General features: G+C 56.8%; 1 protein-coding gene across 1 annotated transcript; it reads left to right on the top strand.

The window, feature by feature from the left end:
* Window positions 1–228: 228 nt before the first annotated feature.
* Window positions 229–2,022, top strand: LY6H (lymphocyte antigen 6 complex, locus H). The gene is made up of 3 exons (XM_011938086.1): window positions 229–359; window positions 1,014–1,133; window positions 1,451–2,022. The coding sequence occupies exons 1-3, from the start codon at window positions 293–295 to the stop codon at window positions 1,684–1,686; spliced, it is 423 nt and encodes a 140-aa protein (XP_011793476.1). The 5' UTR covers window positions 229–292; the 3' UTR covers window positions 1,687–2,022.
* The last annotated feature ends 17,380 nt before the right edge of the window (window positions 2,023–19,402 follow it).

Raw genomic sequence — 19,402 nt, forward strand, 5'->3', positions numbered from 1 at the left:
CACACAGGTGCCGGCGCGGGGCGGGGGCGTCTCCAGCTGTCACCTCGCCCCAGAGGCCAGACCTTTCCCGGCGGGGATGCTGTGGCGGCGGACACACTGGGAAGGGGCTGGGGGTGGGGCTCTGCGAGCTCCGGGCGGACTCCGGCCTTGGATTCCGGGGAGAAGGTTGCATCCAGAGGCTGGGAAAGGGGAGGGTCCTTGGGTCTCCTGACCGATGCTTCTCCCCTTCAGGTTTGCGCCCCAAAGGACCCGTGCCCCAAGCCCCCGCGCCGCCCCTAGGCCCGCCCGGAGCATGCTGCCTGCAGCCATGAAGGGCCTCGGTCTGGCGCTGCTGGCCGTCCTGCTGTGCTCCGCGCCCGGTGAGTAGGGGGCCCGCGGGCTGGGTCAGGTGCGTGGGAGAGCCCGAGGCACCGCGGGAGGGCCGGGTGTGGGGCCGTCACCCTGTGACGGTTCCCACCGCACTTCCCATAGAGCCCACGCCCCCTCTGGGACCCCAGCGACCCCAGCCCGGCCCTCGGCCCCTCTGTCCCGGCACTGGGCACTCTCCAGTGCTCTTCCTCCTGGGCCTGGAACTGGTGGGTGGCTGGCCCCGCACGGAAGCCCCTGGTCATCCGTCACCTCTGAGAGCCTCCCGGACCTCCTTTCAAATCCAGTTTGGTCCTTCACAGCTTGGAACCCACAGAACTCCTGGGGGATATGTGAAGCGGGGTGGGAGTGTGAGGGTGGCACTGTCGGTGTGGGGTCTGTATAGCCCGTGTGTGTGTGTGGGTGTGTGTGGGTGTGTGTGTGCACGCACGTGCATGGGGGCCAGGGAGGGGCCATAGGAGCTCCCCTCAAACTGCCAGGATGGGGCACAGTTGTTTCAGGGCCTCTGCTCCCCCTCCACTGCTCACTCCTGTGGGGTTGGGCTCTCCCAGGAGCGCCTGCAGCAGGGGAATGGGTGAGGGACGCAGGGGGTTGCCTGGGTTTGGGTCCAGTGCCTCTGGTCACCCTCCTCCCCATGCCCTGCCCAGCTCATGGCCTCTGGTGCCAGGACTGCACCCTGACCACCAACTCCAGCCATTGCACCCCAAAGCAGTGCCAGCCGTCCGACACGGTGTGTGCCAGTGTCCGAATCACGGATCCCAGCAGCAGTAAGTTGGGACTTAGGGTAGTGGGGAACGTGCTGAAAGCCAGGCTCTCGGGAGAGGTCAGAGGTGTCCTCTGAGCCCCTTTGGCCTGGGACAAGAGCGAGAGCGTGGGGCTACAGGCAGGATACTGCCCTGCTGTCGCTCCCTGACTCCTTGGTGACCTTTTCCATCTAGTTGGGGCCAGCATGGGAGGCTGGAGGGACTTGGCTCTGCCTATCTGGGGTCCCGAGCTGACCCAAGGGGCCTGGGCTGGGTCCTCGGGACGAGGCAGAGAGGGCCCAGGAGGAGCCCCTGTCGCAGGCGGTGCTTTCTCTTCCCAGGCAGGAAGGATCACTCGGTGAACAAGATGTGTGCCTCCTCCTGCGACTTCGTTAAGCGACACTTTTTCTCAGACTATCTGATGGGGTTTATTAACTCTGGGATCTTAAAAGTCGACGTGGACTGCTGCGAGAAGGATTTGTGCAATGGGGTAGCCGGGGCAGGGCACAGCCCCTGGGCCCTGGCCGGGGGGCTCCTGCTCAGCCTGGGGCCCGCCCTCCTCTGGGCTGGGCCCTGAGGTCTCCTCCTTCCCACGGGGCTTCTGAGCTTGCTCCCCTGAGCCTGTGGCTGCCCCCTCCCCAGCCTGGCATGGCTGGGGCTGGGGGCAGCCTTGGCCCAGCTCCGTGGCTGTGGCCTGTGGCTCTCACTCTTCCCCCAACATGAAGCCTCCCTGTCTCTCCGCCAGCTCTGAGTCCCGGGCAGCTGGACATCTCCAGGAAACCAGGCCATCTGGGCAGGAGGCCTGGGGATGAGGGTGGGGGGGGACCCCCAGGTCCCAGAGGGGAAGTGAAGCAACAGCCCAGCTGGAAGGGCGTCTTCTACAGAGAAATAAAGTCACTTTTGAGTCCTGAGACCCGGGTCTGAGCCTGGGTGTCGGGGGCGGGAAAGGGGTCCTGGCAGAGAGCTGGGAATGAGGCGCTGAGGGATCTGAGGGGCTGAGGACAGGGCGGGCGCTCAGCCATGCTCTCGGACTCTAGGGCTCAGGGCACTGGGGTGCTGGGTGCTTGTGTTGGGGCTGCTTGGGCCTGGTGAGGTTTAGGAGCCCTTGGGGTGATGGGGTGAGAGCTGAGATGAGCAAGATCACAGGGTGGGCTTGGGGGAAGGTGCCGGAATCCTGTGAGCACACCACAGACACCAGACATGCCCACAAACGGTGCCCACGCAGCCAGCATGTGCACACACACTCGTGCCCAGACACGCACATAAACAGTGGGGCCTCACGCAGCCAGCATGTGCACACACACCTGTGCCTGCCCTGCTCGCTCCTTCACACACGCAAACCCGAGGCGCCCCGCGCACATGTGCTGGGGCATGCACAAAACTGGCACAAATTGACGTGTCCCGGCGCATGTGTGCACACCCATATGCAAATGCCCATGTCTGTGCACACCCACCCTTGTACACTCAGCGTGCAGTGCACACGGGGCCCTTGCAGACTCACGGATGAGACCATGCATGCTGGCCTTCTCTTGCCCTCCACCTCGGCTGTCTCTGCCCCTGGGGGCTGCTTTAGGCTGAGTGGAGCCCTCCTGTTCCATCACCCTGCCTCTTTGCTGCACATCACTCCGGCCACTCCTGGCTCTGAGGTGGGCTCCTGAGGTCAGTCCCTGTGGCCATGGGTTGAGGAAGCCCACCCATCTCTCTGGGCTGGTCCAGAGAGACTGGGTGCCGTGGGGTGAGGGGGCAGGGAAGACGCAGCCTGGGGAACGTTGGAGTGATGTCCTGATCCTTCCCGCTCTGGTTTCAGCCCTGCACCCCCGCATCCAGCCCAGCCTCCCACACCCACTGGCCACCACGCTGGATGCTCCACCGGCAGCTTGTTTCACGGCCCAGGCTCACCACACAGCGCTTGGCAGGCAGCACAGGGTTTCTCTGAGGCCTGGGCTCTGGCCACGGCTGCTTCATGCCACCTGTGGCTGACCCAGTCTCGTGGCCACTGATGGGTCCTGGACTCCTTGTGGAAAGCGGTGGTTCCTATAAGGGCTGGACTTGCATGAGGGATGGCGAGGAATTGGGTCCAGGGCTGGTGAGCCAGAAAGAGAGAGGAGGCCTGCGGTCCTGGGCATTGGCACCGATTCCCTGCTGGACACAGCCAACGGGCTTTTCCGTAGAAGGCTGTCTGCTCTGTGATGCACCCTCGCCCCTGCCCCACCCTTCAGTAAGGCGTGCTGCTCTTGCTTGTGCCTGGTGTTTTGGGGGCTGGGGGACTGCAGAGAAGCTGAGAATTCCCAGCAGGCAGGAAGCCCTGAAGCGATGGAACCCCCCAGGGAAGCCTTAGCCAGCTGGGGAGGCCGTGGACAGGCCTCCCACAGGGGTGAGGCTTGAGCCAGTTTGAGCCATTAAATAATCAGATACAATCAGAAGGGCACGCCCTCACCTCTCCCTCGCCTCCCACCCTGAGGGGCTGCCAGGGTGGGACAGACAGGAAGCTGGCCGGCTCCCAAGCTGTCGCCGGCACTGGCTAAGTCCGTCTCCCCATCTTGGAAGGAGTTAAGTGTGTGGTCCCCACCTGCTGAGCTGTCTTCAAAGGGCTGAACTTCACCGTCGGCGTGAAGCCCTTGGTCTAGCGGGGCACATGGATGGTGCTGAGACATTGATCTGCTCCCAGCCCTTTCTACTGAGCAATTCACCAGCGATGTCATCCCAGGGCCCCGTGTCCAGGTCGACAGGCTTTAACGTCCACTTGGGTTCCCCCAGATGAGGGAGCCGTGCATTTGTAACCGTCCCTTATCGGTGGGTGTAGGGGTTTGTTCTCAAATGTCTACTGTCAGCAACACTGAAGTGACCCCCCTTGTCCTCATACCTCCGTGGGCTCAAGTGGTGATGGGTGTGGGATGGATGCTGAGAAGTGAGCGGAAATCTGACGAAGTTGCTGCTCCTGAAGGTTCCAGACACACTTACTAGCAATGAACGTTCAAACCTTCAGGAATGTTTTGCCCACCTCGTGGACAAAGAGAATCTCCTCGTCCTCTGTGGCAGCCATGTGTGCTTCTCCTCTCTTGCCTGGTCACACCCTTTGCCCATGCTCCTTGTCTTTGTTGCTTGTCTTTGTCCTACTGATTCTCACCGCCCTTTTGTATATTCCGGGGACACGAATCTTCCCTGCGTTATACGTCCCGTGGATATTTCCTTGCTGTCTGTTGCTTGTGTCTCGTTTGTGGTGTTTTCAGTGTGCATTTATGGATGTTTTAACGTTGGATGCAGTCAAATCTGTCTCATTGTTCTTTTGTGGTGTGGGGGCTTCATGTCTTAGGAGAATTTCCTCTACCTTTATCTTATGAAAAGACTTCCTTATTTTCTTCTAATATGTTTACAGATTTGGTTACTGTGCGCAGACAGCCAGTACATCTGGAGTTCATTACAGTGTGGCAGGAGGTAGGAGGTTCTTCCAAATGGCCACTTTTCCTCCATGTCATTTATTAAATAACCTGCCTTTCGCCTGTTGATCTGAGATACCGCCTTTATAATAGAATGCCTTCCCACATGTGGCAGGCTGTTTCTGAGCCGCTGCCCACTGGGATTGCACTGGGTGGTTCGTCACGGGTCATTTCGATGCGATGCCGTTTCAATGCTGGCAGCCGGGTGGCATGTTTGACACTTGCTAAGGCAAGGGTCCCACGTTATTCTTTTAAAACACTTACTGCTACTTCTCACAATTTATTCTTACAGATGGGTTTTGGGATCCGTTTTTCCGGTTGCAGAAAATGCTAACACTGTTAGCACTTCGGCCGGACTGTCTCTTGCATGTGTGGCTGGGGGAGCTGCGGTCTTGGCTGCTTCAAGTCTCCCGCTCGGCAGCTCGGTGTCTGGCCTCTTCACTCGGCCTCCTGAGCAATGCCCCACTGAGTAGGACTGAGTGATGGGCTGTGCTCCTTCCTTGATGTACTTATTACTGGGTAATTTATGGTTTTTTTTGGTGTTGCAAATGGGATTTCCCTTCTTACCTTTACATTTAACCCGCCATTGTTGCTGCGATGAGTGGATGCTTTTTATTTTCTGGTGATTTCTCTTTGAAAGTCTCCCACTGTGTTGAAGCAGGTGAACTGGGCCTGCTTGCTGCCTGAGAGGAGGGGCTGATAGGACAGAACACCGAGGTCCCCCGTACCCCGGCCTGGTACTTCCAGAAGCCTGACCCACCTGGCTGTGGGCCCCTCGGAAACGACAGTGAGACAGAGGGAGGAGTCTGTGGAGGAACCTTTCAGAACATCTCAAGACTCTCCCAAGTCAAGAAAAATCACGCTTGAAAGGATGGAAGTTAGTTTTATTCAGAAGCCTTGCTGAAGATTGCAACCTGGGGGTCTTTCCTAGAGTTTCTAGTAGGCTGCTCCAGAGCTGTTCCAGCCCACAATCTGCGAGTGGGCAGTGGCTCTGCACGTGCCCAGGCGTGACCGTGGGGCAGAGCCTCAGGGCTGGGTGTGAGGCTGCATCTGGCCACAGATCCTAGGGGCATAAGAGAAAATCCTGTCAACATTGTCTTTCATGCGGGAAGAAGCAAGAGTCAGGATCATTGAACTCGTCTTTCTAAAAACACCGTGACTCAGGCAGGAGAATAGGGACCCGGTCCGCAGCCCGCTCACGGCCTCCGGGGCACCCTTCCACAAGCTGCACCCAGTCCCGAGTCAGGGGCTCGGGAAATCCTGCCCGCAGGCGGGATGCACACACAGCTTCCTACATTTCCTACTTTGTATCACAACACAGAGCGGGAGGGAGGCACTACCCTCCAACCAGGATGAGAGACCCCCTGGCCCAAGTAGGGGAAGGGGAGCTGCTGAGGGCTGAGGCTGGGATGAGTCCCAGAGAGGTGGCACCCGGCATCCTGGGCAGCAATCCCAGAGCACCAAGACCTCAGAGTGGCCCCAGGTGAAGGTGGTCAGGGCAGGTGGGTCCCTGGCAGCTTCAGAACCAACAGAGGATGGGGTTAGGATGCAAAGGAGAAGCCATTTGGTGGCAGCCGGTGTGCACCGGGCATTAGCCAAGGGCTGAAGGCCCAGGGCCCAGGGGTGTCTCCACAAACACCCTGTGTGGACAGATTTGCTATCCTGCTGCCCACAGCCCTGCACAGATGCAGCCCTGGGCAAGAAGGCATGGAGGGTCGCAGTCACTACAACTATGTCCCTGCCAGCTGCTAGGGTGGAGAGGTCTAGGAATAGAAATTGTAGGAATAGTAAAGTCGTGTTTCTCGTTCAACTGTTTGTGGGCTGTGCTCCACTACCCAAGTGTCCCCTGGCCGCCCAGGCCAGCATCCACCAGAGTGAGTTTAAGCAGAGGGCTTCACAGGGGGTTTGCAGGGAGGGCTGGGGCCTCTGGCTGCAGGCATGGTCTCCGGGAAAGACCCAGAGCTGGCCTGGCTGGTATGGCCACTGGCCCTGGAGCAGCATGCTGCCCCTGCCCCTGCCCCTATCCAGGGAAGGAGGGCTGTACCCCACCTCCGTAGCTCTCCTTAGGACTTCTGCCTGGATGTGTCTCCCCGGCAGAGATGAAGTCGCATAGCTACACCCTAGGGCCTGGGAGATGGCACGATGTAGTTCCTGAATTCTGCAACGGGAAAGTGAGATTGACGATGCAGAACTTTCAGGATGTTCAGAGCGTGTTCAGGTGACTTGAGGCAGCCACAGATGACACCACAGGTGCAGTAAGTGAGGGCTGCTTACTTCTGAATGCATATCTTCCTGAATTCCATGATGAGCAGAATCTCTTAGATCTTCAAGGGATAAAACCATATAATCGGCGAATAAAGGTAATTTGGTTGCTTCTCTCCCGGTACTTACATTGCCTGTTCAGCTTTTGTTTCTACTGCCTGAGCTGAGCCCTCCAAAGCATGGCTGAAGAATAACAGTGACCAGGGTGTCTGTGCTAATGGGAGGTCTTTCATGTTACGCCACAAATTAGTGTTTGCTGTTGGATTTCAAAACCAGTCTTTATTCAGTCTAGACTCTTTACTTATTCATATTTCATTTAGCTTTTTCTTAGGAATGGCTGATGAACTTAAAAGAAATGCCCTTTCATTATCTATGGCTCTAAGTCCATATTTTCCTATTTAATGAATAGTTAGTGTGGCGAGCTCCATTGCTGATTTCCTTGTGGTGAGCTGCCCTGGCATTTGTGATGTGTTACTCATTTAAATCACTGCCAGATTCAGATAGCCAATATTTGGTTAGGATGTTTGCATCGCAGACACCTGCATCACAGTCAGGCTGAGATGTGTCTGTAGCTTTTCTTTTGATATCTTTATCAGAGCACAGCCAGCCATTTTCCACTTCCCGTGCTCTGGAGCAGTCTCGCTGCCTGGGGGTCTGTGGGGTTCACCTTCCCCAGTGGGGCCTCTGAAGGCCTCCTGCCTCCCCTCTTCGGGGGCTGGGGAGGTAGCTGGGCCAGGGAAGCTGCTATATCAGTGGGTGCTGGGCCCCCGTGTGTGGGTCAGGGCCTGTCTAGGCCATCTCCTCCTTCCCTTGTGTTGGACCTCCAGCTGGATTGAGGCCTAACTGTGCCCACTTTATCTTGGGAAACAGGTAAGAGGTCAGACACTGACATTCCAAAACCTTCAGTGGATTCGCAGAGGACATCAGGCTACCTGGATTCCAATTTCTCTTCTAGCGCCTTCTGGCCGTGTGACCCTGGCCAAGTCCTGCAGCCTCTCTGGGCCTGGTCCTGTGTCTGTGAGGCAGGACACACCCAGCTCATGGGGGTGCTGTGGGTGTCGGGGCGGGGCTGATCCTGGAGCCCACCTCTGGCCCTCTGTTCCAGGCTGGCAGAACGCTGGTCCAGGCAGGGTGGACGGAGGGTGGCGGGGAGTGGGAGAATGAACATTCCTCCCTGCTCAGCTTTATTTCCTGGGGCCTGTAGCTTTCTCCAAACTCCCCCAGCGCCTTCGTGCTGTATAAGACAGACGTTTACGTGTGTGGTTTTCAGACATCCCCAGGCCGCCCCGTGACATCCGCACACTGGAGACTGGAAATTCCCTGAGTTTCGCTAAGTGGGGGAGGAAAGCGGCCCTTCCCCTTGAGGGAGACAGGGAAGCGGGGTGGGTGCAGGAAAGCCGCCTCCTCCCTGCACGCTCCCCTCAGGCCGTCCACTCCCAGACTCCAGGGCATCAGGGTCTCCTCCCTGCACGCTCCCCTTGGGCCGTCCACTCCCAAACTCTGGGGCATCAGGGTCTCCTCCCTGCACGCTCCCCTCAGGCCGTCCGCTCCCAGACTCCAGGGCATCAGGATCTCCTCCCTGCACGCTGCCCTCGGGCTGTCCGCTCCCAAACTCTGGGGCATCAGGGTCTCCTCCCTGCACGCTGCCCTTGGGCCGTCCGCTCCCAGACTCCGGGGCATCAGGGTCTCCTCCCTGCACGCTCCCCTCGGGCCGTCCACTCCCAGACTCCAGGGCATCAGGGTGTCCTCCCTGCACACTCTCCTCGGGCTGTCCACTCCCAAAGTCTGGGGCATCAGGGTCTCCTTCCTGCATGCTCCCCTCGGGCCGTCCGCTCCCAAACTCCGGGGCATCAGGGTCTCCTCCCTGCGCGCTCCCCTCAGGCCGTCCGCTTCCAGACTCCAGGGCATCAGGGTCTCCTCCCTGCACGCTCCCCTCGGGCCGTCCACTCCCAGACTCCGGGGCATCAGGATCTCCTCAGAGTCGGGTTCAAAGGCAGATGCACAGGGGTTGCGCCTAGAATCCCTGATGTAAAGGGCCCAGCATTGGCTCCAGGAGTCAGTGCCAGTCTTGCCCCTAAGAAGCAGAGGGTGCCAGCGTCGGAATGGGGGGAGCACAGTTTTATATGGGTACAGGCTCGGTTTTCTGCTTTCTGGGGGCTGAGTGCTGGGCTCTGTGTCTTGGGGACAGAGCAGTGGATGAGTCAGAGGAGATGGCTGTCCTCTAGGGAGCACGCGTGCGCGTGTGCAGGCCTGTGCTTGGAGGGGCGGTGCAGATGGTAAACAGGCACACGACCGCTTCGATGGGATAATTTGGGAAAGCGATGGCTGCTGAGAAGGGCCCCATCCAGGGAAGGGGAGAAGGTGAAGGGCAGAGCCCATGAGCTGCACAGGCAACCTGAGCTGCTATTCGTGGCTCACAGGGAATTGAGCCCATGGGCCTCATGGGGCTGAAGCAGTGGGTCTTTCAGGTCAGGCTGGGGCCCACTGCAGGGCCAGCTCCAGCACTTGCTGCCGAGGCCACCTGGGAGGGAGGCTGCTGGGGACGGGCGTGGAGCAGGAATGGGCAAGGAGGTTCAAGGGCTCCTCTGTCGGGGTTCTTTTTAAAAAACAGGTAAGAATGCTTGCATCAATTAAAAAAAAAATCTATCTTGAGAGGTGTGTCTCCTGCCCTGTCATTATCTGCCCAGTTTCCTGTGTATCCATTCAGGATGTCTTTATACAAGTACAAGAAAGTGCGAATTGCTAGTCCTTTACAGCTGAGGTCGTTTCCTCTTCTGCCTCTCCATGCAGCCTGGAGATCCTTCTGTGACGGTGCGGAGCCAGCTCCCCACTCGTTCTTACAGCAGCATCGCGCGGCACACGCACCCCTGCGTGGCAGCATCGTGCAGCACACGCACCCCTGCGCGGCAGCATCACGCGGCACACGCACTCCTGTGCCTGCTTATCTATTTAGAGACAGGGTCTTAACTCTGTCGCCCAGGCTGGAGTGCAGTGGTGCGATCTCGGCTCTCTGCAACCTCTGCCTCCTGGGTTCGAGTGATTCTTGTATTTCAGCCTCCCAAGGAGCTGGGATTACAGGTGCGTGCCACCATGCCTGGCTAATTTTTGTATCTTCAGTAGAGACAGGGTTTCACCATGTTGGCCAGGCTGATCTCCAACTCTGGACCTCAAGTGATCTGTCAGCCTCGGCCTCCCAAAGTGCTGGGATTACATGCGTGAGCTACTAGGTCTGGCCTGGTTCTGCATATTTAGATGGTCTCACTCATGCTCCTGTTACAAGGCTGTAACGCATAGCCTCAGACATGTCAGCTAGCAACTGTATGTGGGGGCACATGCCCAGAGTCAGCCTTGCTGGGCCTGTGACTGATGAGTGAGCGTGGTTTCCCTGGGCTGCACACTTTCACACTTCCAGTAGCGATGCCTGAGACCACGGCTTCTCTGTAGCCGTTGGACTTCTGCGGATCTGGTCAGCACTGAAAGACGGCATTGCAGCCGTGTTCTGAATTTTGGAAGTTGGACCACAGGTGTGGGGACCTGGAGGCGCCGTCAGCCTTGGCTCCTGGCACGTGCCCTTATTGGTTTGTGGCACTCCCGTCTTTTCTTTCCTGGCATTTTGATTTCTTTGTCTTTTGTTGGGGGCTGGGGATGGTTTCCATTTCTCTGGCCTCTCTGCTCATAACCTCGGTCCCTTTGCTGTGGGATGGTTGGCCTCCTTACTCTTTTCCGGGAACTTTCTGCATAGCTGGGAAATAAGCCCTTCATTTATAATGTGAGTGGCACACATTTCCCCCTTTATTTTGCTTATGGTGTTCTGTGGGTTTTTTTTTTTTCTTTTTTTTTTTTGCCACATGGAACCTTCTTTTCCTTGAATTTTTATGGAGACCCTATTACCATTATTTCTTATAGCTTCAGGATTTGAGTCATAGAAAAATCTTCCCTCCTCCAATGCTTAAAGGGAACCTCTCCTGCTTTCTTCTTGGGCGGGGCAGGGCTGGCGATTACCTGGCGCCCGATGGAGGAGCCCAGTTGGAAGCTGCGTGGTGCCCAGGCCTGGGGCTCAGCCCTGCACTTCGAGGCCCGTGTGCCCTGGAGCTGTGTTGGTGCTGTGGGCTGGGGGATTCAGGACCCGGCAGGATAGGGGTGCTGTGTTCCCACACCCAGCCTCCAGTGAGTCCTCCCTCCACTGAGGGCAGGAACCTGTGGCCCCTGCAGCCTACGGGCCTGTGAACCACGCCTCGCCCCCAGGGGGTCCCAGGCCCCCCAACCCTGCCCCTGTGTTTCCTGAGGGACACAGAACATGCTGACCCAGACCTAAGCTCACAGCTGCGGGGGACGTCTCCCATCCCTGGAGGGCACACACGAGGGTGGTTCCGGGGATCGCCCCTCCCTGGCATTTGTCCCTCAGCCCTGAAGCATTTCTGAGGCCCTCCCTGTGCTGTTCCATCCTGGGTGCCCGGGACACCCAGGCCTGGTCTTCTGTCCCCTCGCTGGCCAGGGAAGGCCTGCACACATGTGTGGTCAGTGGCCCCTGCTCCTCCTGGGCTCTGCGGTCCACCCTGATGCTCCGGCCCTGAGCTCCTTTCCACTGTAAGGCTTCAGCCCCGCCTGGCGGGTGTGGGGGAATTGGAGGGGAGGGGGCTAAAGTTGTTCATTGATTCACTCCACTCGGTGGCTCATTCTGTCTTTTGTTGGTTTCTGCACCTGTCCATGCTTGCTGAGATGAGTTTGAAATGCATCTGTCTGTGCCCCCTCGGCACAGCTAAGACACACAGGGGGCGTAGGTCAGAACCAAGAGGCCCTGAGCGGGAGAGAGGGGCTGCAGACTGGGATGGGGGCTCCTGCTGCTCCCTGCAGTCTTGGCGCCTGAGCTGCGGGACTCATTCCCCTCCCATGCAGGCTCTTATGGGCGAGGCCTGTGCCCCAGGTCCTGAGCATGGGGAGGGCGCGTCAGGTGGTCATTTCTAGCAGTGAACGTTATTAGGGGACAGAGAAGACAGTGATGAACAAAACCTGGTAGCCCAGGAAGCTTGAGTCTAGGAGGCCCAGGCCAGCCTTAATGCCTTTGAGCCCCAGCTCTGGGCTCAGGTCTGGGATCTTAGAAAGGCCGGCCAGCTGTAGTCTGCAGTTCATGACGGAGGTGGGTGCCCATCTGGGAGGCCCCACTGGGATGCAGGAGGTGAGGCCTGACAGGCATGGGGTGGATGGAGGCGCCTAGGAGGCCCAGGACCTGGCCTGGGGAAGGGGGGCCTGGGCCACCCAGCGAGGGTCATAGGTGAGATATGGATGGGGCAGGGCCCCCCGAGGCTGACTGGGCTGAGATGGGCACCGCAGGGGTGTCCTGGAGAACTGGAAGGTGGGAGTGGCTGAGAGTCAGGCCCTCAAGGACTGGGAGAGTCTGGGGCTGGGGGCCTCCCCATGGCCCCTCCCCTGACAGCGGCCCTCCTGGCTGAAGCTTCAGAATCCCCAGGCTATAGCAGAGCCTCTCTGCCCTCCCCATCACTGTCCCCAGCTTCCCCTAATGTCGTGTGGGCTCCTTCTCTAGGCAATGGGGGCTGGCTGGGGGCAGCCATGCATCACTGGCTCAGCAATGGAGAATGAGATGCTCTGGGAAAACGGCTGAGTGTCCAGCTGGGAACTCTCCGGGTGGGTGAGGGAGGGTTTTGAGGCAGTGTTGAGGCCAGGCCCCAGACTTGTCTAGCCCACAGCTCGGAGGTACATGGCTTGGCTGGGGGTGCTGGGGCCAGGCTCGCACCCTTCCTCCCCAGGCGGCTGACTCTGGCCTTCCCTCCCCTGTCCTCACACTCCCAGGTGAGATGGTTCTCTGGAGCAGAGATCCCTGGAATTCAGGTCTGTCCAGCCAGTACCTCAGCAGACGATCAGTAATTTTGTTGAATGAATGAATAAAGTTAAAAGAAATGGTGAGAGATAAAGAATGATTATTGAATCCGCCATAAATCGTGAATTCATGTGTTTGATGAGCGGGACTGGATAGCAGGGGGCACGTGCCCAGTGGGTGGTCCATGAGCGGTGGATGGTGATGGCGGAAGAACCCCTCTCCCTGGCTGGACCCCCTCCCTGTGTCAGCAGGTCTTGTCTATCCCCCTTCTCTCCAAACATATCCATCTCCCTTCTCTCCAAACACCCACCTCCCCCAAGTCTACCTGGGTCCCTGCTCCAATCCCTCCTGGGTGCTGGGCCTCATCTGCTACCTGAGGGGCTGAGCACATGTGGCTACTGGGGGCACTGGAACCTCCACACCGGGCCCCCCAGCACCACAGGACTAGTGACCTTGATCTGGGGGAGGTCTTAGAAGGGGTGGGCCGTTCATCGGAGGGTACGACTGGGAAGCAGAGCTAAAATCAGAAAACCAAGTCGTCCTTTGTTAAATGTCCCCGGTGCTCCCACAGTAGTCGCCATGGTTACCACGGCTTCAAGTCCCCTGTGTCTTCCGGAGCTCTCCGGAGGGGCCGCTCCCTGCTCTAGCTGGGCCTCCATCTCGGCCTGACGGAGGTGGGGGTCGCGCAGGTTTCACGGGGCCAGGGTGCGTCCTCAGCCCCTCGACCCCTGCCATGTCTCCAGAACTGTGGTCCAGGGCTCAGGCTGGAGGGGCTGCCATCGCCTGCCTCTCCCTGGGGCCCTGGACAGGCACCTTTCCCGGGGTGGCCCTCCCAGCTGTGTGTGTGGGGGCCGGGTCCAGCCCCTGCTCTGCCTGCAGGTTCCTTCCCTCACTCCTAGGGGGAGGGGCCTCGTTGTGAGGCATCCCAGAGTTTGAGGATGTTGGAGACAGCTTCCCTGCAGGCTGTCAGCTGCCAGCCTCTGTGCCTCAGTGTGTTTCTGGCAATGGAGACCTGCTGCCTTCAGACACTGGGCCTTCAGGGAGCTTGGTGCTTACCCCAGATGGCCAAACACTCTTGTGAGGTGGGAATATTTAGGGACTGAACACACCAGAGGTATTTGTGGGGCCATCACCACGCATGCGTTTCCTCTCCAGCTGCAGCTCTACCCTGGGTGGAGGCCGCCACGTGGTCCCTGTTTCACAGGGAGAAATGGGCTGGGGGAGAGGACTGACTTGCTCCAGGTTCCGCAGCTGGAAAGGGGAGGGGGCTGAGAATTACAGCCAGGCAAAAGCTCATGGAGGAGGCAGACCTGGGCCAGCAGACACCACACGTCCTGCTGAAGCTGTGGCAGTTAAGAGAGTGCAGTGTCCTTACCGGGATCCACAGTTGCCTGGCGAGGCAGAACCATGCACCCAGAAATAGTCCTGTTCACCAATGCGGGGGGGCGGGCCAGATCAGGATTGCAAGGGCCTCTCCAATACACAGAGCTGAGATGGGAGCTGTCTGCATGGGAAGTCCCACTGGGTACCCACTGCACACCATCCACGAAATAAATCCAGGATCAATCAAGTGCATGAACGTCAAGAACAAAACTTGAAAATCTTTTTTTGTTTTTTGGTTTTGAGCTAGGGTCTTGCTCTGTTGCCCAGGCTGGAGTGCAGTGGCACAACCATGACTCACTGCAGCCTTGATCTCCCAGGTTCAAGTAATCTTCCTGACTCAGCCTCCTGAGTAGCTGGGACCATAGGTACACACCACCGTGTCCAGCCAGTTAAAAAAAACATTTTTTTTTTTTTTTGGTAGATAGAGAATCCCTATGTTGCCCAGGCTAGTCTTGAACTCCTGGGCTCAAGTGATCCTCCCACCTCTCAGCCTTCCAAGGTGCTGAGATTACAAATGTGAGCCACCTTGTCCAGCTAATTGAAAAAAAATCTTTCTGTAGAGACGGAGTCTGAATAGGTTGCCCAGGCTGGTCTCAAACTCTTGGCCTCAAGAGATCCTCCCACCTTGGCCTCCCAAAGTGCTGGGATTATAGGGGTGAGCCACCTCACCAGGTCCCTGAAAAACTTTTACAAGAAAATAAAAATGAATTTCTGTGTGATTTGGAGAATTTCTTAAGACACAAATAGAAAATCTCATAACAAAAAAACTGATAAATTTGACAAGAAAATTAAAAATTTTTGTTTGTTCAAATGTATCTTAAAACAAAAGGTTGAGTTACAAACTGGAAAAAGAGACATGCAACAAGCATACCTGATGAAGGGTTGGTACCAGAATAGATTAATGACACCCAGAATCACAAAGAGGACAGGCAATGTCGGGGCCGAGAGCACGGACCTGCGCACAGGAGAAATGCTCTGTGTCAGTAGCTCCCAGGGAGCAACAGCCACAGATGCAGATGGGCAAACGTTTAGAGTCTGGTGATGCCACGTGTGGCAGAGACTGTTCTCTGCTGGGATCTCGTGGACTCCGCAAGTTGGAGATAAATTGGCGCAGCCATGTGGGGAGACAGCGGGGCGGATTCTGTGGAGGTGAATGTTTATGTCCCTCATACCCGAGCAATTGCCTTCTGGCACATCACCCAGAAAAACGTCTTGCATGTGAGTATCAGGAGACGTGGGTGTGCATGTTACTGTGAACAGTTGCACTGTTCACAAGACCAAAAGTCTTGAAACAGCCAAAATGGTCTTCAGCAGAGAATGGGTTAAGGAGGTGCTGTGGTCATGCAAAGGAACATTGCACACAGGAGCCGTGTGGCCGCGTGCTGGCAGCACTAAGCCAAGTAGACAAGGGGGTCCCAGAAGACCACATCAAGCCAACGCTCTGAAGTAAGTCACTTTACCATGCCTTATAGAAATGCAACAGGAAAACTACAGCTTTACAGGCTTAATGAAACTCTTTAGTGATCTACTTAGCTACCTCTCCGTCATCTGTCCACGTCTCCATCTTTCTGTCTCTTTATCCCTCTTATTTATCTCTTCTATCTCTCTGTCATCTATGTATGTATGTCTCTGTCTGTCTGTCTATCTATCTATCTATCTATCATCTATTATCTATCTATCGTCTATCCGTCTATTATCTATCTATCTTTCTGTCTATCATCTGGTGAGACACAAAGTTACCCATCCCAACCCAAAGGATGGACGTAGAAACTTGGAGAACAGTGAAAGTGAGACTTTTAATGATGATCTTGCAAGGTGGAGTGTCTGATGCGCAGGCACACCCAGCATGATTTCAACAAGCAAGTTATCCCCTAGTGCACAGGTCCCTCCCCCAGTTCCTCATAGGCTGAGTAGGATGGGGGTCACAGTCTTCCTGGACGTCACCTATTGGTTGTTGGGCAGGGGCTGTAGGTGTTTTCTTTAGGGTTATCTTGTTGCATTTTGTTGCAGCCCACAATGCACTGCAATCCTAGTCAGCTCGGGGGCTTTTCAAGTATTTGACTTATGACCTAAGTAGCTGGGCAGGCGGATAAGAACAGAAAAACCGAGCTATTTTGCAGGCTAGTAAACTTTCATCTTAGACTAAACTTATTTGGTTTGGGTGAGGGCAACTAAGTGGGGGTGGGGGCAACAAGTAAGTGCTGGCTGTCCAAGCAGGGGCCTAGTGTATCCTGTTTCTTCTGTAGTCTGCTGACCTAAGCCAATTTTAGGCATATTGTCTTGGAAATGGACCACTGTATGCATTATTTCCTTCAATCTCTATCCAGCCATCATCTATCTATCTATCTATCTGTCCGTCCGTCTGTCTGTCCGTCCATCCATCCATCCATCCATCTGCCTGTCCACCCACCCACCTGCCTACCTACCTACCTACCTACCTGCCTACTTACCTATCAGAGGAGACCAAGAACGATCAATTCAAGATTCCGGAGTCTGGTGTTTGGACCCTAGGAGGGGAGGCTAGAGGCTTGGGGTCTGACACCCCACAGGCAGCAGCACGTTCTGGTAAAAGCCTAGGGTTTACGTTGGTGAGAGTTCATGGACGGTTGTTAAACGTTCTTCTAAGAAGGAAGAAACCCAGTGATGAGGGTGTCCCAGACCAAAGATCACGACCTGAGCTGTGAGAAATGCCCTCACATGAAGACGAAACAAAGCCGAGCCCCCAGTGCTGTGTTCGTGTCAGGCCTCAGCATCGTGGAAAACTGGGGCCTGGGAACAGAAGCTGACAGGCCCCTTCTCTGGCTCTGGGCACCGCTGCAGGACGGTCCTCAGGAGGCTCCTTTGTGGAGAGCTCCTTCCCTGAGGCCTGTCCTCCCCACACACACGAGTCATCGTCCTGGGGGACCAGTGCTGTGTTCAGTGCCGAAAATGCCGTCTCTGGGGAGACGTGCCCCACTTCCTAAGTGGCATGGCTGACCTCCCACTAAGGCCCGTCAATGTTGGCAGGATTAATGTATTTCTGCAAGGGGGAGATTTGGAATGTGAGAAGAAAGAACATTTCCCCAGGGAGGAGGGGAGCAGGGATTTGAGGGCCCCTGGACCTGCAGAGCTGGAGATGGGAGAAGGGGCCCTTGGCAGCAGTGTGAGGTGTGAGGGCCTTCCGGGGAGGGAGGGGCAGGGTCTCAGGTGCCCCTGTGTGAGGGCGAGCTGACCTCCTGGGGAGGAGGGACAGGGTCTCAGGTTCCCTCATGTGAGGACCTCTGGGGAGGAGGGACAGGGTCTCAGGTTCCCTCATGTGAGGACCTCTGGGGAGGAGGGACAGGGTCTCAGGTGTCCCGTGTGAGAACCTCCTTGGGAGGGAGGAGGAATTGGGTCTCATGTCCCCCATGCAAGGGTGAGCTGGCCTCCCGGGGAGGGAGGGACAGGGTCTGAGATCCAGCGGCAGGTGCTGCCCATTGTGTGGGTCCCCCGTGTAAGCTGTGGCACGTCACCATCTGCCAGTGGTATTAAACAACAGAAACGTATTCTCCCACAGCCTGGAGGCCAGCAGTGTGGAATCGAAGTGTGAGGGGTGGGAGGGTCAGGCTTCCTGTGAGGGCGCCAGGGAGGGCTCTTGCCGCCTCTTCCAGCCTCAGGGTCGGGGCGTTCCTGGGGCCATGTTGCTGCAGTCTCTGCCTCTGTCTCCACATGCCTTCCTCCTCTCCTCTTCTGTCTCTCATAATGACGTGTCATTGCATTTAGGGGCCCCTGGACCATCTGGCACGGTCTTACGTCAATTCTTACCTTAGTGGTCTCCTTCTGAGGCTCTGGGTAGATGTGAGCTTTGGGGACCCTGCTCACCCCAGTGCCGTGTCCCCCTCACGCCTGCCTTCCCTTCACCCTGGCCCCTCCCTGCTCAGTCTCCTGCAGAGCTTTACTCACCTTTGCACTGAGAATCAGGCAGCCCTAAGCCTGACCCTGACCCTGACCCTAACCCTGAGAATTGGCCACACCATGTGCTCTGCCCAGTGGGTCAAGGGAGAGCTGTGTGTTGTGTAGGGACCAGAGGGCGGGGCAGCAGGCAGAGGGCGGTGAGGACTGGGGCAGGCATTTGGAGCCCATGTGGACAGGTGGCCACTGGGAGAAGTGAAGGTCCGTGGGAAGCCTCGGGAGCACTGGAGGTTTCTGTAGCTGCAGAAGGTGGGGCTCGAGTGCCTTTCTTTGGTCACGTGAACATTGTCAGTTTCAAAATGGAGCGGGGCGCAGTGCCTCACCCCTGGAATCCCAGCACTTTGGGAGCCTGAGGTGGGTGGATCGCCTGAGGTCATGAGTTCCAGATCAGCCTGGCCAACATGGAGAAATCCCCGTCTCTACTAAAAATACAAAAATTAGCCGGGCGTGGTGGCGGGCGCCTGTAGTCCCAGCTGCTAGGGAGACTGAGGCAGGAGAATGGCATGAACCCGGGAGGCGGAGCTTGCGGTGAGCCAAGGCCGGGCCACTGCACTCAGCCTGGGCGACAGAGCGAGACTCCGTCTCAAGGAAAAAAAAAAAAAAAGCAGTCGCTTGTGTCAAACCCTGGCAAAGCCAGGAAGGCCATGAAGGGGGAGCTCTCTCACCCACGATTTGGCCGATAACAGGAACTATCTTAAGAAAGTTCCCACACCGCAGCTCACTCCACGAGTCACACAGGACAGCCAGTGGCAGAACAGCCAGCCACTTCCCCCTGGTCTCACGGCCTCGGGTGCACCTGTCAAGGCAACGCATTCCAGGGTCCCAGGTTGCACTCAGTAACTCTGGACGCTCGCCAGTCCGCTCCTGTACGTCACTGCTGGTGCCAGTGAGCTTCCTTTTAAAACGACTTGCACAGCCTTCTCTTTCCTTCATAAACCCCGAAACGTCTCCTTCATTCTCCGTCCACACCGGAGGGCACCCCCCGACCTGTATGTATGTCCCGAATGGCAACCCTACTTGTATATGACTCTCAAATAAAACCGTTTTTCACTTAGATGTTTTGCTGTATGTTTTTATGTCGACAGTCACTAAAGGGGAAGGTGTTGCGGAGGCTGGAGACTGTGGACCTGCTGTGTAGGAACTGGAAGGCAGCATTGCTGACTGTTGCTATGCTTCTGTTGTGCGGACAAAGCAGTTTCCCTACAATGCGTGTGGAGCGGGAACAGGTGCACCTTCCCCGCCGAGTTGGGGAAAGTGTTACTTGAATGGTGTGTTCCTTTTAGAGCAAGCCGGGAACCCTTGCCCCATCCTGGCCTCTTTGCCTCCCCGTGAGGTGCCATGTGAGCGAGCTCATCAATGTCACTTATTGGTGAGAGTTAAGCAATAAACAGCCAGTTTTAAAAAAATCTAGAGAATTGATTTTGAAGTTGAATTTTCGTGGCCTA

Source organism: Colobus angolensis, unplaced genomic scaffold (genome assembly GCF_000951035.1).
Source record: "Colobus angolensis palliatus isolate OR3802 unplaced genomic scaffold, Cang.pa_1.0 Scaffold17, whole genome shotgun sequence".
Lineage (NCBI taxonomy): Eukaryota > Metazoa > Chordata > Mammalia > Primates > Cercopithecidae > Colobus > Colobus angolensis.